The 24368-nt window shown below is 28.3% G+C and overlaps 1 protein-coding gene across 2 annotated transcripts in view; it reads left to right on the top strand.

Annotated features, from left to right (window-relative positions):
* The first annotated feature begins 7 nt into the window (after positions 1-7).
* The window catches only part of LOC127289517 (coiled-coil and C2 domain-containing protein 1-like), a 42004-nt gene continuing 17643 nt past the window's right edge, over positions 8-24368 (top strand). Inside the window, exons 1-7 of one of the 2 annotated variants that reach the window (XM_051317496.1) lie at positions 8-334; positions 4378-4513; positions 4626-4735; positions 4839-5154; positions 5221-5604; positions 6481-6825; positions 21944-22314. In XM_051317496.1, coding sequence (XP_051173453.1) covers positions 278-334; positions 4378-4513; positions 4626-4735; positions 4839-5154; positions 5221-5604; positions 6481-6825; positions 21944-22314 — 1719 coding nt within the window. In that variant the 5' untranslated portion in view covers positions 8-277. The remainder of the gene's footprint in view (positions 335-4377; positions 4514-4625; positions 4736-4838; positions 5155-5220; positions 5605-6480; positions 6826-21943; positions 22315-24368) is intronic. The other variant, XM_051317497.1, reaches the window with a different exon arrangement.

Raw genomic sequence — 24368 nt, 5'->3', positions numbered from 1 at the left:
GTTTATTGAATTGTTGCTAGGAAAATATAAATTTCCAAGATTGTCAGTGTTTTATATATAGGTAATTTTAAACTGAGAAGGAAAGGGTTTTAAGTAAAGAGATAATATGAATGATTCATCGTGTGCCTTGTTGACTAATTGATTTCGTGTTATACAAAAGTTGAGATATTTTGAAGAAAATTTTATGGTAAATTTTATAATTGGGATAACTGTTGTTATAATATTTTAACTTCAAATTTTGTGATTATAATTGTCATTAGTGACAGTTGAACACGTCATGTTTAAAAAGAAAGAAGTGAAACGACGTCCTAGACCCGCTGGCAGTCTTGCTCAGGTGATTGTTATACACTTTTTTTTAGGTTATTTCACATATTATTTTTCGCTTCTGTTATTTTGTTGGATGATAAACAAAAATATGACATTTTTCAGCGCACAATTTACAGAATAAAAGAATACTACATTTTTACACTTGAAATTATATTTTTTTTTGTTTTACTAATTATTCTTTCGACAAAATTCTATATTTGTTTTTGAAAAGTCTATGAAATTTTAATATTTTTTTGTTATTGACAGTCATTGTTACATATACTTTGTTTTCTTAATTAATAATCACAATAAGTGTACAATTATTTACTTTTCTTATTTGACATACTGATCGATTTTTTCAAAATTTTTTCAAAAAAACTACTTTTTACGAAACTTTTAAGCCTAGTCCGATAATGGGCAAATAATTTTTACAATATTTCCGGAATTTTTCAAAATTTTTAAAAAAGAAATTTTTTAAAAATATTTTTGATTTTTTTATACTACATACTTTTATGTATTTTGATGCGCTGATTACGAAAATCATAGTGACAATACCCGAAAATTTGATTTTTATGTTGAAAACCATAAAAAAGTCCAAAAATTTATGGGTTTTTTCGTTTATTGGGTGAAATATGAAAAATTAAAAAAAATGCATAAAATACAAAAAATGTATTTTAAAAAGATCTATAAGTTTTGTTTGAAAGTTTTTTTTTTAATTTTACATATATTTTACCCAATAAACGAAAAAAACCATAAATTTTGGGACTTTTTTATGGTTTTCGACATAAAAAGAAAATTTTCGGGTATTGTCACTATGATTTTTGTAATCAGCGCATCAAAATACATAAAAGTACGTAGTATAAAAAAATTAAAATAATTATTTAAAAATTCAAAATAGTTTAAAAATTCCGGAAATATTGTAAAAATTGTTTGCCCATTATCGGGCTAAGCTTAAAAGTTTCGTAAAAAGAAGTAGGTAGTTTTTTTGAAAAAATTTTGAAAAAATCGATCATTACGTCAAATGAGAAAAATTACTTTTTATCATTAAAACTCAAAAATTTGATAGTAATATCGTTTAAAAAAAATTCGATTTTTTTTTGAAAAGTACATTTAAAACACACATTTTTTTTAAAAAATACTTTTAAAATTGATGTATTTTTAATAAAGTTATGAGCATTCAAAAATCAAAAGTCAGGAAATATTCTCCAATTTTCAAAAATTCCATAACTCGAAAACGGCTTGCTAAAAAACTTTGAAAAAATTCATGGAAGCTAGTCTCAGTTAGTACTAAAAGAAAAAAAATCGGAGATACAATTGCAGATGGACTTTCACTTTGGCGTGGAATACATCATATTTACCTTGGAATTTGAATTTTAAATTTGAGTTGTACGGATAAAATTTAACCATACAAATACCATACAAATAATATAGATAAGGTCAATTTCTTCATCGATAATTGTTCAAAATAGCCTAATTTACATATATTCATTGATTACTGTATAAAAAAGACCAAAATATTAGGTGAAATTCTGTTATTTAAAAATACAACTGAGTACCGTAAAATGAGGTAAAGTCGGCGTTTGCGGGTAAAGTCGGCCGGCGCTTTAAACACTTAAATATTGTATTTCATTTATTAATTTACATTAATTCTAACTACATTTTTAATAAAACTCGTATTTCTTCTGGAAAAAAGTAATAGTTAAACTTTAAAATGATTTAAAGCGCCGGCCGACTTTATCCTCAAACGCCGACTTTATCTCATTTTACGGTAGAAATTCTATTAAAAGAAAATTCTGCTAAATAATAATTCGTTAAAATAAAACATATTTCTATTGAAAATACGATTGAAAAAAAGTTTTGTTAAATAGAAATTATGTTACATGTGAATTCAGTTGAGTTAAAATTTTGTTAATTGAATATTTTGCCAAATGAAAATTAGATTAAAATACAATGAGGTGTTAAATTAAAACTTTGTGTTATAAAAATTTTGCTAAATAAAATCATTAATAATATATTTTCAACCATTTTGTCAAAATTTTAGTTGACAACTTATTATCCGAATGGATTGCGGGTTAAAAGTATGAAAGTTGTAGTAAACAATAATTCCATAAAAATAAGCTTCAAACTTTTTTTTTAACTTGGAATAATTTTTTTTACTAATTTGGTAATCTTTACTAGTAATGTGCATGGTTTTAAAAAAATTGAACATTTAGAAATAAAAAATAAATTTTTTTATATAAAAAGCACAAATTTTACATAAAAATTAAAATAGCAACCTTTAAATGAGCTTCAAAAAATGTGAAAAAAATCTGACACATTTTGTAGGTCAAAAGGAGTCTAATTTCGGGTTAAGGTTTTAGAAAATCAAAAAAAAAGTTTTCGGTGAAACGCCCTTGTGTTTTATTATACAACACGAACCTGCAAAACAAGAAAAAATGTGTACATTGTCTAGAAAAGAGTTCAAACTTTATGTTAATGTCAAAAAAAGCTCAAAACTTTGTATAATTGACATATTAATATGTCTTTGAAAAAAGGTGTCTCATTGTTGATCACTCTCCTCTACTTTATCATCACATAGCATAACTGGGAGTAACACATTTTCCAAGACAAATTGTACAATTTTTGCTTTAAAAAATATATTTTGTTAAAATTTGACATTGAAAATGTGCATATTCCCTTTTTGCTAATTTATGTTTTAAACTACATAAAGCATGCTATTTTTTGAGACCAAATTAAAAAGTTTTTAAAATGTCCTAAATGAAGAAAATTGATTTTTTTTAAACTTCAAGAAAATCTTTTTTTAAACAAAAATTTGGACTTGATATTTTTAAAGAAGAGGAAACAACCTTTTTAAAACCATACAATAAAAGTTATTTTGAATAAGTTGTATAGAAGTTATGTTATAAAGTAATTGAATAAACACATTAACCATTAAAATTAAAAATTTTAAAGTAATTTAATTAAAATACTTAAATATTTGATAATTATTTTAAAAAACATGTGTAAGTTTTTAAAGTTTAAACTAATTTAAATTGTTTAGAAATAATAGTGGAACAAATTATAAACCTCACTTTGCTAGCAATCAGCAGAAAAAAATTAATATAATTTAGAAAAAAAAACCAATTTACATTTGTTAAATGCACATTATCTTTAAAATAGTTTAAACTGTAATCACAGAAAATTTCATAAAAAAAGTTAATATAGTCCTTTAGATCAAGTTGAAGTTATAATTTTCATTAAATTCACGTTTTTAATAAAATTAGTTTCTTTAATTGTTTTTAGTGTATTTTTTGTGTAACTTTTTATATTTACTAGCGCCTCCGACGGCCTTTGGCCGTCTCTGTTGCTTCTATTCTTTGGCCATTAAATTTAATTTTCAATTTATGTTTCATAATTTATTACAATTATTTTATTAAATATTTAATAATATTGTTAACAAAATGCAAAAGGCATGTAATTATAGAGAATGTTTCAAAGAGAAAAATAATAATCTATTATATTTGTAAAATTTGTCTAAAAATAATAATAATTGTTGAATAATTTTTTTTAAAAACTAAAAACATTTTTTTATTCAAGGTAATATTATTTTCATAATAATTTAATTTATTACAATTATTTTATTTTAATTTAATAAATTTCATTATTTTAAAAAAGCGCGCGCTATTTTGTCTTGGGCCAATGAAGTGATTTAAACTAAATGTAGGTTATGTTCGTGTCTGATTCATGACAGCTGCAAATATTTACAACAAATAAATACTTTGCAAGTGTATATTTATTGCAAATAAGTAAGTTATGCAAAATATATATGTGGAACAATAATTTAAGGTGATTTTTATAAAATGAATATTGATTTAGATGCTCTGGAAAGCAAAGTTCATTTTTTCTTATATTCGATTTTTTCGACCATCGAGATATTTCGATACATCTCATTTTAAAATAAACGGAATAGTAATAAATAAATAATTAAAAATTATAAAAAGATTTAATAAATAATAAAATAATAACATAAATAATAAAGAATTAAATAAATTTTAATATAGAAAGATAAATAGTATAAACCTTTTTTTTTAGTATGGGATTTTCGAAGTACCTGCGTCGATCGAAGATATTGGAAAAGACCAAGGAATGGATGACGATGATGAAGATTTGGAAGCTGAATTGGCCGCACTGACTACTGGAGGCGACGCTGGACGTCGACCACGTAAAAGTAAAATAACAATGAATTTAAAAAATTTATTACTTCTCTTAATCGTAAATTTATTAAGTTATTATTATTTTTACTTTCAAAAAATATTCAAAAATTTTTAAATTTATTTTAGGTGCCAAACGTATTCCCGATGCAGAATTAAATGCAATGGTGAATGAAAGTTTAAAAGACATAGATCCAGATGAAGAATTATCCGGTGACGAAAACGATCCAGATTTATTGGTACAAAAATGATTTTAAATAAAATTCATTAATTAGCATTTTAAAAATTAAAATTTAATTTTTTCGTCATTTAAACAATTTTTTGTTTCTTTGTTATTCATAGGATGAACTTCACCTGATTACGGGTGAGGAAATATCACCCGAATCTCCAGAAGAACCACCAGGAGAAGAAAAAGAAGAAGAAGCTACCAACGCGTCTTCAGAAGAAACTGTAAAATTATTAGAAGAAAGATTGTCGATGTATAAAACTGCAGAAGAGAAAGCAACAAACACGTCGAAAGCACGAAGATATGGAAGAGGCGTTAAAACATTGAATGAAATGTTATCAAGGGCAAAAGCTGGCAAACAAATTGACACTGACGATATTCCTCCAATTCTTCCATCTTCCGCTATTTCAACTGTAGCCGAACAGCCAGCTGGTAATTAAATTCTAATTAATAAAACTTCTATAAATGAAAAATAACATTTATTTATTCTAATTGTAGAGCCAGAAGAATTGGAAGCGGTTCCTGTGGTTGCAGAGGTTGAAAGTCCGAAAGCTGACGTTCTTATTGAACCAACTGCAAGTACTTCGGTTGTTGAAATCGATAAGGAAACTTTAAATTTGTTAAAAAATCGCCAACAAGAATATAGAGCTGCGGCTGTCGCTTGGAAAAGGGCAGGCAATGCGGAACAAGCAATTCAATATGTGAAACTTATAAAACAATTTGATTTAGTAATTGCTGAATTCAGTAGTGGAAATGCCGTGGATTTGTCCGATATGCCCGGTAGTCCTACACTGCCAGAAACAATGGCGGCTCCAATACCGTCAACGTCTGCGAAAGAAGAAAGTGAAGCGCAACAAGCTCCTTCTGCTGAAGAATCGCCACGTAAGATTTTGCTTTCCTTTGAGTTATGATGGTCAAAATAAATGAAAACAGCAGAGCGCATGAATTTATTTTTAAACCAAGTTTTACATAACAAACTTTTTAGCTACCGTCAATCGGGACTATTCTGGTACACCAGGGGCTTTTATGAGACAAGCTAGTTTTTAATTTTTTAAATAATCATTGAATTCGCACCTAAATCTTTCTGCCACTTATTATTTGTCGACTATTTGCAGTTTCAGACAAATGGAAATTTGGCGTTTTAAGAATTCTGTCAAATAATAATTCGTATAAATACATATTTGGAGAAATGAAGACTTGATGAATTGGAAATTCTGGTATTTAAAAATTCGAATCATTTAAAATTCCGATGAATGGGAATTCTGCTAAATTTGTATTTGGTAAAATTCGAATTTTTTACATAAAACTATTGTAAAACTTTAAGTTGAATGTCTGAATCACCAACTGTCCATCTTATGATTAATAATACCATTTTTTAGGCGCCAATAAATATTATTTACTAACACAGTATCAACCTAATCATTTTAGAATATTATTATACGATAAGTAAAGGAGGTTATTACGATATTAATCTATTCGAAATAAAAAATTTAGATAATTTTACGGATTGAAATAAAAACTGTTACAAAACATTTTGAAACGAAAAATTCACGTGGTGTGTGTGTTCTCGTTTCCAAGAATATTTTCAAAATAAATAAAATTTTTAATCCTATAAATATTTACTTATACACACTGAAAAAATACCATTTTGGACCAAACATAATTTAAATTCTTCCTTCACTTATTTTGACCATATAATTTTTCTCACTATTTCTAATTAAATATTTTTAGATAATATAAAAAAAATTGTTTAAGCAGCAGAATCCCAGGGACCGTTGACTGGTTCAGCTTTAGAATCCGCACTAAAGGAGCGCTTGGAGGTTTATCGACGAACAAAAGTCGCCGCTGAGGGTGAAGGAAACACATCAAAAGCCCGAAGGTATGGCAGAATTTGCAAGCAATTTGAAGACGCTATTAAATTATACGCGCGAGGAAAGCCTGTACCTCTTGAAGAACTTCCAACGCCCCCAGGATTTCCTCCTCTTGCAGTGAGCAAAACTCCTCCACCGGAACCAGTTGTCAGTCCATCTTCTGAACCCGGGCCGGAAAAAGAGTCTCCAAAAGAGCCGAAAAGGCCAGCAGTTCCACCGAGGGCAAATGCAGGTACTTAAAACTTGAAACAGGGTAAGGTTTCCTGAAGTTTATCAACCATTAACCATGGATATTTCAATTTTAGCTAAACTTTTTATTTTAATAGTAAATAATGTTAGAAACAACATCCATTAATATTTTTTAAAAAAGTTATTAATTATTAAAAAATTTTAAATGTTTTTTGAAAAAATTAATTACTCGAAAACTGATCGAAATAAAAAGGTAAAGCCAATTTAGCGCTCCAAGAGAAGCAGGTCCAGGGTGAAAACTCACGTTGCAGCGCAAAATAAAAATCGCTATATATTTTAATTAAAATACGGGCTCTTAAATTGTCTTTTTGGCAATAGTTACAAATTATATTTAGAATAAGATGCTGCAAAGAAAATTTCATTATCTCCTGTCGAATTAACATAGTTAAATTTTCATTAATTTATAAATTTTGTTAATTATTTAAACAATTTTCAGTAATAATTTTAAGGGGTTAAACCACTCTAGAGCGTCAAAAAAAGGCCTAACTTTAGAAATTTTTTTCAAGAAAAGTTTAAATGTACTGAAAAATATGTTTACATATCTTTATTAGGTACATTTTAAAGAGAAAAAAAATACACTTCATTAATTATTTTTTTTTAAAATATCAAATTTACAGGTACGTGATAGGAACCCTTTCTGAGAGAAATCACGTCGCGGCCGGAAAGGTTTTAGCTCCAATTTTCATCATAGAACAAAAAACAAATTTCTTTCTATTTTTACATCTTAAAAGCTAGAGAAAGACGTAGGGGATTTTTTTTCAATTGATTTTTGCAAAAATGGCGAACATTTTAAGAAAAAACCGAGTTTTTTACTTAAAAAATTGACACTAAATTGTTTATAACAAAAAAAATATGCAACATAAAAAAAAATCTGTACGTCTTTCTCTAGATAATGTTATTGAGAAGCTACAGTTTAATTTTTAAGTAAATCGGTTGAGATTTGTAAAAGTCATGTTTCCGGCCAGCACAAAAAATGTAGTTTTGAGAAAAACAAGTTTAAAGTTTTACTTACGACTTTTTGGATATACCTTCAATCTGCAATGCCTGCGCCGTATAATTGACCTTCCAAATTAAAAAGTGTTTCGACTTATAATTGATATTGTTTCTTATTCTATACACCCTTAGGCACCTTTTAAAGCAAAAAAAAATTTTTTGATTTTTTGAAAATTCTAGAGTGGTTTAACCCCTTAAATGGACTGGAATTTTCAAAAATGTTTATTCCTGAATAACAACAGCAACAGCATTTTTATTTCTGGGACCTCATTCGGTGATTCTTATAGGTTTTTTGACGCTGAACACGAATTCGTAATTAGAAGTGCTCCATCACCATAGGTTTTCAAGAAATTTGACCTTGAAAATTCAAAAATTTTGTTTTTAGGATACTTTTTTTGATTTTTCTGAGGTTTTCGTTATTTGAACCCGCTGCTTCACAAAGAAGAGTATATTGAAACTTTAAAGGCTATTATCTCGAAATCGTAATGTTTGAGAACTACCGTTTAACGGTGGAAAAATCGTAGTCACCGTAACGGTTACGGTGACTACGATTTTTCCACCATTAAACCGATCGGGCTGAAATTTTTAGTGGTTCTTTATACATGCAATAGATAGTCACACATAGGAAAAATCATCGCGATTTCTAGAAATTTTTTTTTTTTTCAAAACCCTTCGTTCACGCACGAGGTGATATAATATACTAATAGAATTTTGGTTGTTTTTAATTTTAGTTAAGGGGGAGTGACACCTTTGATCCGAAAAAAATCGATTTTTTTTGTTTTCTTAAACGGTACTTTATGATGTGTAGAATAGAAATTATATCAGCAAAAGCGATTTCAAAGTAATTTTATGTGAAAGAAATCGAAATCTGCAGAAGGTGTTCGAAGTGAAGCACTTCGAGTGCTTGATAGCGCCATCGGCTATTTTCTCTTTTACCGTGGTAACAATTGCGTTCTTTTACGCTCACAGCCGCTCGAAAGGCCAAAGATGAAGCCAATATTAATTTAGAAGGCCAATATTACGGTGCAGGCATCACAGATTAACGTTGATTTCATTTTTTTATAAGTTTTCATATGTCAAAACTTTAAACGCGTCCCAGCAAACACGTTATATAACAGTGAGGACACAGTTTTATAGAACGTTTGTTACAAGCTGGTTATGAATCTGTTATATAACCTCATTGTAACAGAATTCTAGAACATTGTTACAAGGGAGTTACCGATCTATTCTATATTATGCTAACTTCACAGTTCTGTAACAATGTAATGTAACATTTCTGTAACACAATCATCACAAATGATCTGTAACTGACGTTCCAACGTAGATCTAGAACTGTGTCTGAAAAATGTGTTGTATTTTAATTTAATTTAGAAAACAATACTTTATTTGAAAGAATATTACAATTTAAAATAGTAAAATAATAAAATTGCTGGTTTTCACAGACACGCGGTCGTTTACAATCGAAATTGGTTTTACAATATTTCGTCTACCCAGACCTTTCGGATATTTTCACTACAGTTTCTTTAACCATCAAACAATATCACTACTGCGCGGCACAACGGCCAAAAGATTTTCACAAATAATCTCTCTAAGGAACTCTCCCCCACCATAAAGCCAAATCTCAGTTACCAACTCCCGGTTACTCACGCATGCGCACTCTGATTTTAGTTTAAATTTCTAATATTCAACAAATGTTATGTAGCTGTTCTAAAATTTTGTTGCAGATTAGTTCTGGATGACATTTATACCTAAAAATGGGAACAATTCTGCAACAGTGTTACATAACATTTCTGTAACACTACAGCCACAAATTTTTTGTAACTAATGTTCCATCGCATATATCGGAACAATGATATGTTCATACTTAAGTATGTAGTTAAATTTAAAAAACTCTAAAATTTTTATAGATCACATAGTCTTATTGTTTTTTTTATATAAGCAATACAGGTTTTAAATCTTCCTCAGTCGCAAGTTATCAAATCAATTTTGTATTTATATTCCCATGTTAGGGTAGCGTAATGGTTAGCGTATTAGCCTGTGCGCACAGTGGGGCAGAATGTTAAAAAAGTTGGCATTAAATGTATTTTTCATTGAAAATTATTGACATTAAAGATTTTAAAGTTTTTTGGGTCTCTGATTATGAATATGAAGTCAGTTTTTAAAAATTCAAAATGGCGGATCCAATATGGCGGATATTTTTTTTAAATTTCAACGAAATTGTTTGAAACTAGATATTCGTGTGTTTTTAGGATCGCTGATTACGAATATGAAGTCAGTTTTTAAAAATTCAAAATAGCGGATCCAATATGGCGGATATTTTTGTTAAATTTCAACGAAATTGTTTGAAACTAGATATTCGTGTGTTTTTAGGATCGCTGATTACGAATATGAAGTCAGTTTTTAAAAATTCAAAATGGCGGATCCAATATGGCGGACAATTCTTTAAAAAAATTAGTTTGATTTCTATAAAATTTGGTACCTAGGGGTTTTTGAGGTCACTGGTTACGAATGACTTGAAGTTAACTGACCAATTTCAAATCGCAACATTTTAATATATTTTTATAAAAAATGGAGCAGTTTGAATTTGGTTAGTTAACTTCAAGTCTTTTAATTAACCTTTTAGATAAAATTTTTTTAAAATTATTATCTCCAAAACGAAGCAAAACACCTTCGTAAGATTTTAATAGAAGGTAAAGAATATTATAAAAAATCTTTGTGCAAAACCTCAATTTTTTCGGAGCACCGACAAAAAAGTTATAAGTAAATAAAAATCTTGAGAATATTTAAATAAAATTTTTTTTTAAATCGTATATTATCCAAAAATAATAAATTTTTGCAATAATTCTTTCGTTCCTCTGTGCAGAAAAAAGTGATTTATGTTTTTGGTGAGTTCCAACATCTAATTTTTAATAGTTTTTTAATAATAGCGTTTTTAAAAAAATTGAAAAATTTAAGGTTACAAAATCACATTGTGAACCTCCTACTTTGATATTTAATATTTTTAAAGGGAATAAAATTTTTACCATAATATTATGGTTAATGAACTCAGGGAATCATCGAGTTTCACATATGAGAGATTCTTTTTCAATCGCCCCAGCCCAAAAAGTCAATGTTCTGGGATTGGCTTCATACTTTGGTAAATTGTTGTCCTATATGATAGTAATAAATCCCTAAAATATAAACTCATTAAAAAAATATTTGTAGAAAGTAGAGGGGGTTGAAGTTTTGACGTTAAGGGTAACATTGTTAAAAAAAAAAAAAAAAGAAAAAAAAAATTGCCGCTAGGTGGCAGCTACTAAACACGTGTTCACATGTGTCTCGGTTGATTTTGTTTAAATAAAACGGTTTAAGTTTGGTCTGTTCTTTTACAACCTTATAGTTATAAACATTATTTTGTGCTGGTTTTTAGTGGAAGTTTTTTATTATCTGCACCATTTGCCTTAACTTGGCTCTCTGATTTGAATTTTTCTAATCTAACATTGGACTGATATACTTGTGTGAAGTTTTTTGTTTATGTAACTTAAATTGGAACTGCTTTCGCTCAATTTACTTTTTATTTTTATTTGAACGATTATTTGTGTGCAAAAATGGCCTCTAGTGTTGAAAATTGTGCAAAATGTGGTAAAGATATTACACGTGCTATTCCTACTTTGTGTAGGAAGTGTAATCTTCCTTATCATCCCAGCTGTGCGTTACAGCTGTCTACTTTGCCTGATGGGTCGTTCACCAAATGTTGTAAACCTAGGTCATTGTCTCCTTCAAATAATTCTCAATCTTCACAAACCTCTGTTAACTTGGATAGTATTTTGAGAGCTATTAAGGTTTTATCAACAACAGTTTCTGATAATTTTGCAAATATGACTGAAAACATGTCAGATATCAACAAAAAACTCGATGACACACTGTGTAGGCTGAATAATATGGAAAGCAGAGTTGTTGATTTGACAGAGCGTCTTAATGTTGTCGAAGAGAGACTTGATAAATCTGAGACAAATGGTTCTACAAAGATTGATTCTAATTCAGTAACTAATGTCTGTATAAATGAACTTGTTGATCGTAATGAAAGAAAGAATAATCTTGTTTTATTCAATCTTCCAGAATATGACACTTCGTCAAATAATAGTGGTTCTTTAAAATCTGTGGTTACGACTAAATTAAAAAAATTCATTCAAACAGATGATCTTGAAAATATACGCACATTTAGAATTGGTTCTAATGCGCAGGTTTCTCGTAAGCCTCGCCCTGTTAAGATTGTATGTGAGACGGAAGAGAAGGCACAAGTAATTTTAAAAAAATTTGTAAGTGTCAAAAGAGACTCAACACGTTCAAGGGAGTTGGGAGATCTTTGGATGTCGAATGACAGGACGGTTATGCAGAGGGAGGAGATTAAGAGAGTGAGGGAGGAACTAGAGACCCGTCGATTAGACGGAGAAATGAATGTGTCAATGGTCTACCGGCGTGGAATCCCTACCATAATTAAAATCCCCCCTAGAAATCGCACATCGACTCTTACAGTCCAAATAGATGCGTGTAAGGAGAATCTATAGTGATTTCCCCACTTGATGCCCAAGGTTATGTCCCTTCCTTGAGATAAACTTATTTTATTTCTATCTATTAAAGTGATTTAAGGAATGTAGACACTGTGATTTAGAGAAAATCAGTATTATTGAACAAAAACAATTATTTTTAAAATTAATTGATATAATGGTAAAGCAGATTCAATTTATCAAAATTAATCTTCTCCTTTGATTTGATTTATGTTATTCTTTACTGTACAAACTTATACTGAACTTTAACCATTATAGCGCCTACCTAGATTTAGTTAATATTTTATATTTTGTATTGTTACTTACGTAACTATTAGAATTTAGGAGTACTTTTGTACGAAAGGGCATGTCCCGTTAATAAATGAAATGAAATTGTCATTTTTAAATCCGTATAATTATAACAAAAGTTAATGGATTTTAATTTATCTATAATGAATTTTAATGCATTTTTTACGTACTTTTCAAAAATGTTTACAAAATTAAAAAAAAAAAATTTTCACCCCTTTTTTTCAAAATCAACCCTTATTTTTCGATTTTCACCCCTTCGAAAATTTTTTTTTCTTTTTTTTTATTTTCATTGGAAAGCTGAGGTTTTTTCCCATGAGCTATGTAAATATGAAAGTGGGACAACAATAATTTTGTGAGAAACATAATATTAAATTAGGCGGTGCCTACCTAAATCCTCGAAGATGATCTCCAGGTATACCTGTTATCGGCACCGCCTGCTTTAAAATTCTGTTTCTCACAAAATTATTGTTGTCCCACATTCATATTTACATAGCTCATCAGAAAAAACCTCAGCTTTCCAATGAAAATAAAAAAAAAAAAATACCCGAAGGGGTGAATATCGAAAAATAAGGGTTGATTTTGGAAAAAAACGGGTCAAAAAATTTTTTTTTTAAATTTCATATACATTTTTGAAAAGTACGTGAAAAATGCATTAAAATTCATTATAGATAAATTAAAATCCATTAACTTTTGTCATAGTTATACTGATTTGAAAATGACAATGTTACGCTTAACGTCAAAACTTCAACCCCCTCTACTTTCTACAAATATTTTTTTAATGAGTTTATATTTTAGGAATTTATTACTATCATATAGGACAACAATTTACCAAAGTATGAAGCCAATCCCAGAACATTGACTTTTTGGGCTGGAGCGATTGAAAAAGAATCTCTCATATATAACCCTTTAAAATCAAAATCTTATTAAGTTTAATTTTTAAAGGTTAACAAATTTTCTTAAATAAAGTACACTCATTATTGAAAATACATATTTCTGTATTTTGCAATGTGTCCAATAAAATCACTTTTTCTCGAAAAATCGCAAATATTCGCAAAAATTTCAAGAAGATTCAGAAACCTGGAATCAAAACATAATAAAAATTTCAAGAATTAACGCTTGGACTAGCTTGGAACATAACTAAAATGATTAATGTTTACAAAAATTTTTTTCAATTTTTGAATTTCAGAAGCTCGTTTCTTTTATGAATTTTAATAATTAAAATATTATAAAATACGATTTTATATTTTCTATAATATAATTAAATACCTGAATTTGAAGATTCCATGATAAATAATTCAAAATCTGTCACATTGTACGTTTTAATCAGGTTACAAACCTTACCTTGATAAATAAACAAAAAAGCGCGAACATAACCGTTGAAAATAGGTCGACATTAAAACATATTTCTATGAAAATCCGCAGTTAAAAAGAGCTAAAAATTATATTTCATCAAACTCTGACTTATTGTTTATTGAAATAATGTAATTAAAAGTTGGAATTGAATTTTTTAATTTTTCATTTTTTGCCAACTTTTTATGCATTCTGCCCACTGTGCTGTGGAGCGATATTGCTATAGAACAGTTGAAATTTGACACTGTTCTAACTATGTTTATTTTAGAGTTTCCTTTTTCTATTACGTCAAGTTTTAATATTTTTATTAAGAATAAAAATATTTTGCATGTATTTTTAGGTAATAATCGTGCGATAATAGTTATGTACCATTTTATAGTTGTTACAAAATAGGTCTACACGGAAAGAAATCTTATTAGAATATTTAATATTTTGACACTCATATTTAGTATATTAAGTAACAATTGCGGAAGATTTTGCAGATTTTGGGATGGTAATAGATTTCATTACTATTTTTTAAGAATGCCTAAAATAAAAATAATAAAGTTTAATATATTTAGAAACAAAAATTAGAATAGTTTTTACGAAATTCATAATTGTATTATGAAAACTCTAAATGTGACGCGACGCGAAGAAAGGGACCTAAGCGTCCAAACGGCAATTTCGCAGGAGAGAGAAAAGAGTAGGCAAGAACGTGGCGAAGAGTTTCCGATATCTCTTACTCTCTCTTGCTTCCCACTACTATTTCAAGTTGGCGTCTCTGTGTTCGGGCGTCTTCGGAAAGTAAAGAGAGATGCACCTCGTACACGTGCTTTCGTAGTGACAGAGAACGGTGTAGTCAGCGTATCTCTCTCTAAATCACGAATACCGACCCGAACTTCAAGTGACGCATGGACACAGTGAGAGGGGAGTGTACGCATGTGTGTGTGAGGAGAAAGAGAGTCAATTCTCTACACGAATCGCTCATGTTTAAATCGTTATTGCAAAAAAACTATTTGATAAAATTTAATTTTGACTTCACATAATTAAAAAGCAATCCTTAATTTATCTGAATCAATCATAATCCGAAAATCAAAAATTGGACTCTTAGGTCCCTTTCTTCGCGTTGCGTCACAAATGTTAAATTCTAATACGCCCTGTAACAAGTATTAGAATAAAATATTTCATTTTCTGTATTTACAATTCCGTTAACTGGTATAATCATTTTACATTTTGATGTAGTCGATAAGAAAGTGGGTTGGTGTTAAATCCTTATATTTACATATAATACTAATAGAAACTTTTTCTTTCAAAAAATGATAGAAAAATATCAAAAATCACCGAAGTTTGACGAAGTTAAGCGAGTGAGTCCGATCGGGTTTGACCGATCACTAACGAGTAGTCACGAAAAAAAAAATGTCAGAGAAAAGTTAGGGAATTTTTTTTAAGCCTTGCTGGACATCCTGATTTTAAAATCATTTTTAATACTGCAATATGAATTAAAAATAATTTTAATTAATATTTAATAATAAAGTACTTCATTTGTTTGCTCATAATTTTTATATAATTTTTATTTCTGCAATATAGACTAGAAAAAGTTTTTATAAATAATTGTTTTTAATTATTCTATATTTCTTTTTCTAAATATAATTATAGAATATTTGTTATAAGTTTGCTTCTATAATTAAATTAAATGATTTTATGATAAAAATTGTTCTTTGAAAGGTAATAAAATATTTTATTATTTCCTCGATTATTTCTTGATAAATAATTATTTTTATTTTTAAATATTTAACAATGTAATATTAAGTTTCTCACAAGTGCAGAAAAATCTGTCTATTTAGTATATAAAGAAGTTCAGAATTTCTCGTTTCAGCGTGAATTATGTATCTATATGCGTTGCGTTATTCTGCGTTTATGTATGCGTATTGTAGTTCGGATGTGTTAGGAATAATTTTAAGCCAATCAAAGCGTACCAGTTATGTGTGTGTATTAAGAAAGACCCCCACTACCCTCGAATAGAAAAAGAGAGAAAACCTGAAAAAAGAGCCATTGGTGGTTTCGACGTTCTTCTATTTTTCACGGCTTCTGCTTTTTCGTATAGTTTTAGCAAATTACGAAATGTTGGTTCTGATTTTTCGTATAAATTTAGTAATTAACAAAGTGCTAGACTTCGAAAATTGTAGATTTGAATTAAGAAATCATAATTCCAGTTTTCGTAAAATGTTTCCAGTTAAAGGTATTCATTAAACTATACCAACTTTTATTATCAAACCAGAATGTTTCGCAATTGAAAAACAAAAATATCAAAATTTCTATTCAAATTTATTAAATATTCTAACAAAATTTCTTTCTATGTAGAACTGTTACAAATACATTTGTGACCATATTCTAGATTTGTTACAGAATCTTACATATCCGCTGAGTCATTTTGCGTAACCAGTGACTCACAGGTTCATAACCAGTTACAGAACATGTTCTCAAAAACTTTGTAACAGTTCTATAACTGACCTGTAACAGTGTTTTCTTGGGGTTTTCTCGAAATGACATTTTTCAAAATGGTGAGCAGTCTAGCTCGAACAGTTTTGATCGGATTGATTTAGGCCAATTATATTTTTGATCTTCATTTACTAATGCTTTAGAGTACGTAGCGGATTTTTTATTAGTTTGTTTTTTTTGGCTAAATCTATCACAGATTAAGAAAAAATTTGAATTTTTGTTTTATATTAAACGGTCTAACCGGAATCTTGCCCACCGATTTGCCCTGCAGAGAAACGAGACCAACTTTAGCGGCACCTATAGTCAACAAATTTAAACATTTTTAAAGTATATATTTTCGTAAACTCAAAAAGTTAACAAAGAAAGTCCTCGAAACGAAACTTTGTTTACTTTATACCTATGACTTAAAAATATTTATGAAAAATAGGTTCAAAAGAGATTTCAAAGGTGTCGCTCCCCCATAAACTCTGTCTGATTTATCGTAGTCACCGCAAGCAGCAGTCAAAAAAAGGTGTTTAAGTGCAAGGTCTGCAGTTTCCACAAATACTAATATTTTTTAATGCAAAATTATTTACTAGTACATCGAAATATGTACTATTCGATAAAATAAACTTCGTTTAAAAAAAATTCTTAATTCAAAAAAATTCGAAAGAATTGCAGTTCAAATGAAAAAATTTATGTTATTTATGAAACTTAGTAAATTCCTTGGCATTTACCTCAGCTGATCCTATATACTTTTAGTTAAATAAATAAATAGTTGTTATAATAAACTTTTAGTGATTTCCTTAGAAAATATTCTTGAAAAATGTTAAATTTTTCGTGCCACAACTGAGGTGTCCCCTAGGGTGGTCCTTAAAAACCAATTTTTCTAATTTTAAAGTTCGTAACCCCTCATTTTGTTAAGCATCAAAAAATCAGAGATATGTATTTTTTGATTTTTTTAAAATTAATATTTAATTATTATTTAATTATTATTTCAGTATATTTTACAAAACTAGTTTCGGAATAGCGGATACGGAGAGGAGTTTAGTATAAGTTAAAATAGAATCATTTATAATATTTGAAGAATGTTTTTCACGAAAACTACACTCAAAAAATGACTGAAAATGTGTAGTTAAAAAAAAGCAGTTAAAAGTACCATATTCAGAACCATTTTAACTAAACTTAAACAGTTGGTGGTACTAATTTTTAGTAGTCAATTTCACTTCGTTAAAATTACTAATATTTGTAGTTGAAATAACTGTCATGTGATTTTAAATGGCTTTACAACACTTTAATAGTTAAAACTACTGCTAAAAATTGTTATTTTTAGGATTTGTGTTGTTGAAAGAGTCATTTCTTATTAGTTGAAGAAAAAAATTAAACTTACTGTTTTCATGTAGTTAAAATAAGTGTTAAAAATAGTTATTTTTATGATTTATGTAGTTGAAAAAACCAATTTTTCATAGTTGCAGAAAAACAACTAAACTTAATGTTTTTATATAGTTAAAATAATTGCTGAAAATAGTTATTTTTATGATTTGTGTATTTAAAAGAACCATTTCTTTCTAAATGCAGAAAAACTTTCAAGTCTTACATATAATTTTTGTTGTAGAGTTAACTGTTATTTTGTAGTAAATATTACTATTTTTAGCAGTTGAAAAAGTTTTTATGTAAAGTTTGAGAAGTATTAATTAAAAGAAGGTAATAACTATTAAAAGTAGTAAATTTGACAACATTGGATAGTAAAATTAACTGCACAGTGACAAGAATGTCCTCAAATATCATGTAAGTCATCCTAGCGTGCGTGCGTAGTTAGTTGGTTAAATTGTCGGCTTACGAATGTTAGGGGCGTGCGTTCAATCCTCAGCGTTTCGGGATTTTTCTCTGTTAGGTATATAGAAATTAAATATTCTAAGGCATATATGAGGTAAAATTCCTGAACTGTCACAGGTCCAAAAATGAAGTCTACGGGATCGAGCCAAGATTTTCAGGGATTGTTGTCCTATTGGATAGATCTTCGAATACCAAGTATTGTGAAGTTTTATCAAAACCTGTAGGATGTGGAGGGGGTTGAAATTTCCCACTTTTGATGAACACTCACCTTTTCAAGCCTTTGTAACTTTTTTCCTTTTTGTCGTACAAAAATTTCACTAGAAGGTTTTTTTTAGGTTTTTTTACGTACATTTTGATAAAAATTATTAATTTGAAAAAAAAAATTTTTTTGACCCTTTTTTTGCAAAAATAAAAATAAATTTGTATTTTTCTCGACAAGAGGTATTTTTAATTTTTTTTAAAATATTTTCATTCGAAAGCTGAGATTTTTTCCGATGAAATATGTAATTTCCAGGAGGGCGTTTTTTTTTTCTTCGAGTAATGAAAAAAAGAGTAAAGAGGTGCACCAAGTATCTCGCGCAACTGATGTGACGCGACATCTGTTTATTCATTGGTATATACAGCATAACTTTACGCTAATAAATTTCATGAAACATTATTGTTTCTCTACTTAATTAATATAATATGTGATTAAGAATATCATATTTTGTTGTATTTTAATAATTGAACAAAACTCATAACGACTAACTGGATTCACTAAAAGAGTTTTGTCAGGTTTTGTCACTCAAAATGTTTTAGTTATATAATATATTTTATTTACTATTTTATATTTTTCTAAATTGAGTTTATATTTCGTTGATACCAATTGAGAGTCATTTATAACGTTTAAAAGATTCATGTTTTCGTGAATGTTATAACATGTAGAACATATAGTCCATTCCAAGTTTCTATAAGGCAAGAGTATCTACACAGGAAAAAATAAGTTTTGTTTCAAACCCGAAAAGAAGCTAGTTTCAATATGGGACACAAACTAGACCGAATATAGTTTCTAACTCGCTCATAGCATAAGTCTTACTTTAAGCCTACTGTAGGGGCTAACAATAAGCTGCCTTTTGAAATAGAAAGTAGCCACAAGCCCGAAACTGGGCTTAAATCAAACCACTGCGCGGTATAAAAATTAGCTAACATAACCTAAACTTTTATGAAACCTGTCAACACCATATTATTGAAATTTTACACAAGTTTTGAAACATCAAACAATATTTTATTGATATAAATCATACTTTATATTATAAAACATATAGAGACCAATTTATTTTTGTATACAATTTATATATTTTTATATTTGTGAGAAAATTGTAATAAAATTATGTTGTATATATAACATTATTTTCACACTCATAACAATTAAAGCTGAATTTATAGGACACAAACAATTCATGATATGAAAATGTTTTATAAACATAGTTTTTAAATTTTTTATACAGGAATGAAGATGTGAGTCTTTTGAATTAATTCATTTAGTTCCGATTAACTATAGACACGCGTCACATTTGTGGAAAGGCGTCCATGACACTTTACACTCGGGCACTTTTGTTGTACATCTAGTTACAACTCACTAGTATCTAGACCTCATGGGCTTGATTGAAGACTTTTAACGTCTCATTTCTAGCGAATAAAATTTTGTATTGAGTCCAAGACCACAAAGGCTTGTTTTGAATCTAATAGAACTAAATATTTGTCATATTAATATCTCGTTTTTCATTAAGACCTTAACGGCTTATTTTTAAACCATTATTTGTGATTGATATTAGTTATCAAGTTTAAAGTTTCATTAACTTAGATCCTTGTATATAAAAAAATTTAAAAGTACAGAAGTTCGTACAATTATCGTATTAATAATAATACTTTCATAAAATTTAAAAAATCTTCTTAATCACATATTATATTATTTAAGTAGAGAAACAATAATGTTTCATGAAATTTATTAGCGTAAAGTTATGCTGTATATACCAATGAATAAACAGATGTCGCGTCACATCAGTTGCGCGAGATACTTGGTGCACCTCTTTACTCTTGTTTTCATTACTCGAAGAAAAAAAAAACGCCCTCCTGGAAATTACATATTTCATCGGAAAAAATCTCAGCTTTCGAATGAAAATATTTTAAAAAAAATTAAAAATACCTCTTGTCGAGAAAAATACAAATTTATTTTTATTTTTGCAAAAAAAGGGTCAAAAAAATTTTTTTTTTCAAATTAATAATTTTTATCAAAATGTACGTAAAAAAACCTAAAAAAACCTTCTAGTGAAATTTTTGTACGACAAAAAGGAAAAAAGTTACAAAGGCTTGAAAAGGTGAGTGTTCATCAAAAGTGGGAAATTTCAACCCCCTCCACATCCTACAGGTTTTGATAAAACTTCACAATACTTGGTATTCGAAGATCTATCCAATAGGACAACAATCCCTGAAAATCTTGGCTCGATCCCGTAGACTTCATTTTTGGACCTGTGACAGTTCAGGAATTTTACCTCATATAAACGAAAGTAGTAGGGGAGAGGGTGAAAAAATGTATCTCAATACTAATATTATTAATAATAATTTTACTACTTTGAATAGTTTTTTTTACTAAATTTTACAGTTGATTTAACCGTTTTTACATAGTTGTCTCAACTACTTTTTGTTAATAGGCGCCTCCTGGAACTATGAGAAATAGTTCAAATTTAGTCAAATTTACCATGAATTTTTTTGAGTGTAGTTTTCGTGAAAAACATTCTTCAAATATTATAAATGATTCTATTTTAACCTATACTAAACTCCTCTCCGTATCCGCTATTCCGAAACTAGTTTTGTAAAATATACTGAAATAATTTTTCCGTGCACTATAAAATATATTAGTAAACATTTTCTAACGATTTTTCCCAGATTTTGCACTTTTCGGGGGTTTTATGGAGGCTCTTTAAAAAATAGTTATTAATAAAAAATTCATAAATAAATTATTGGATTTTATTTCTTGAACATTTATCAAGAAAATAGAATAGTCCGATAAAAAAAAATTCATTTTTCATCATTTCATAGCGAATCTACGAAAAAACGTTTTTTTCCATGCAAAATACATGTAAAAATTCAAGTGCTTTGAGGCACCATTAAATATTAATTTTAAAAAAATCAAAAAATACATACCTCTGATTTTTTGATGCTTAACAAAATGAGGGGTTACGAACTTTAAAATTAGAAAATTTAGTTTTTAAGAACTACTTTAGTATCCCCTTAAAAGCAATTTTCAAAAAATTGTCAGTAGCTTTAATATAAATCTTATAAAGTACTTACTATTTATGATTAAATTGTTTTAAATCTTACGTCTAATATAAGTTTTGTGTATGGAAAAAAATATTTTAACATTTTTGCCCAATTAAGTTTTGATTTAAGTGTAAAATATCACCTCCGTAACAAATGTAACCTATAATTCGTTTTCTTTTTAGGTCTCTTTTTTCAGAGCACGTCACATATGTTAAAACAAAATGTAAAACTGAAAGTAATTAATGACATTTACAATTCAGACTAAAAATTCATGTTGATTAGAGTTGTAAATAACATTTGTATTTATAATATTGTCTATTTTTGATTTAGATAAAAAGCAAAAGACAATAACATCGCGCGCTGATAAACAAATGCTAATGATACAACAACGACAACAGGAATTTAAAATGGCAGCCCTTAAAGCAAAAAAAGATGGAGACTTAGAACTTGCAAGGGATTATTTGCGACAAGCGAAAGGATTAGATCCACTAATTGAAGCTAGTAAATCTGGCCTTCCTGTGGATATGAATTCTATTCCCTTATCGCCTGACGCTAAAATGCTATTGACAGCAAGTGGTCTGGAATCCAAAGATGATGATTCATATGATCTTATATCGAAGCAAGATTGTTTGGAGGAAGCTACGGGTACCGACGATCAGATTTATGAGAATCTTGAGGCACAATTGCTGAAACAAATTAAGGTGAAATTCAAAGTTCTTCTTTTTATAATTTAAGGTAGTATTACAGTTTATATCGTCAAAGAAATCGATTTTTTTTGCATTTTTAAAACTTAATAATTTATTAAATTATAGTTGACATTAAAAAATTGCTTAATAAATAAAATTAAATTTTTAAAATAAATATCCGACGTCGGATCCGATGACGGTCCGACGCCGGAAATGATCCTAAATCTCGGCTACGGATCCGGCGTCGTTCCGACTGCGGATGCCATGCAGAATCTGACGTCGGATCCGAAGGCGGAAACGAAGTAGGTTACGATGAGTACCCTGTTGAAAATTCCGACCTCGTTTACGACGTCGTATTCTAAGTAGTTTGTGACGTAGTAAACGACGTAGTAAACGACGTAGAAAACGACATAGTAAACGACGTCGTAAATGAAAGCGGAATTTGGGATAGTAAATGACGTCGTTTACTACGTCGTTTACTACGTCGTTTACGATGTCGTTTACTACGTCGTTTACGATGTCGTTTACTACGTCGTTTACGATGTTGCAAAAATTATTTTAATATTATTTATTAAATAAATAATAATTCAATAATTTAAAAAAAAAAATTATTTTTATTATTTTTTAATAGTTATTATTATTATTTTATTTTTAATATTTAAATTAAAATAAAAAAATGGTCATCAAAAAATTAGTGAAACCATTTCTTCCAAAAAAGAATTTGTCTCAAATCCAATAAAGGAGAGACATCGGGCAGAAAAAAATTTCGACAAAAAAAAAATTTTCGATCACTGCTTATATACCAATCTAATGGCACCTCAACTGCGAGAAACAGTTATGATGTTCGCCCTCCCTGTGGCGTTGAGCGAACTTAAGTCCAGAGCTGAGCCATCAGCGCAGCGCGGAAACATTTGAAAAATTTGATTTTATTAGATATTTTATTTTATTTTAAATATGACAAATAATTAACTTAATAAATAATTAATGTCATAAATAATTATTAATAACATAATGTCATACTTAATAATTCGTTAATTAATTATTTTTAACGAAAATTTGACAAAAAAAAAAATTTGTTGGCCAAAAAAAATATTACCATTAAAAAATAATTTTTTTGTTAAATTTTCGTAGTAAAAAAAATTTTTTCAAGACAATTATTTGTGACCTAAAAAAATATCACGATGAGAATATAATTAACAAAAAAAATTACTCGTAGCACAGAAAAAATTTCACCATGAGAAAATAATTTTTTTAAAATTTTATTTGTAAAAAATTTATTGGTAGCTCAAAAAAAATATCACGATGATAAAATAATTTTTTGTCAAATTTTCTCTGTAAATAAATTAATTAACTAAATAACGTACCGTAAAACGGGGTTATTTCGCTCATTGCGGGTAAATTCGCTCACCCACTTTTATGCTTTATTTCAGCTTTGAAATAAAGTTTAATACATTTATTACCAGGTAAAAATGTTAAATTTGTTAATAGAAATACTAAATTTTAGTTTTTAATCAAATTTAAAGCAAAAAAATGGGTGAGCGACTTTACCCGCACTGAGCGAAATAACCCTGTTTTACGGTAATTATTAGTTACTTAATTTTTTACTACGAAAATGTAACAAAAAAATATTTGTAGCACAAAAATAATATCAAGATGAGAATTTTAATTATCTTTAAATTTTCTCTGTAAAAAAAATATTTTGTGGCCTAAAAAAATTATCACGATAAGAAAATAACTTTTTTGTCAAATTTTCTCTCCAAAACAATTAATTCACTAAATACCGTAATAAATCGTTGTTTTTTTTACTACGAAAATTTACCAAAAATTTATTCGTAGCACAAAAGAATATCACAATGATAAAATAATAAATTTTTTTCTAATTTTCTTTCAAAAAAAAATTCGTGTTTTTAAAAAAAAATCACGATGAAAAATAATTTTGTTGTAAAAATTTCTCTGTAAAAAAATTTAACAAAAAAATTGTACGTATCACAAAAAAATATTACGATGAGAAATTTACTTATTTTAAAATTTTCTCAGTAAAAAAATTATTTGTGGCCCAAATAAAATAT

This window comes from Leptopilina boulardi, unplaced genomic scaffold (assembly GCF_019393585.1).
Source record: "Leptopilina boulardi isolate dan_hultmark-lab unplaced genomic scaffold, ZJU_Lbou_2.1 LbouV2_44, whole genome shotgun sequence".
Taxonomy (NCBI): domain Eukaryota; kingdom Metazoa; phylum Arthropoda; class Insecta; order Hymenoptera; family Figitidae; genus Leptopilina; species Leptopilina boulardi.
This window is presented reverse-complemented; position numbering and strand designations above follow the sequence as displayed.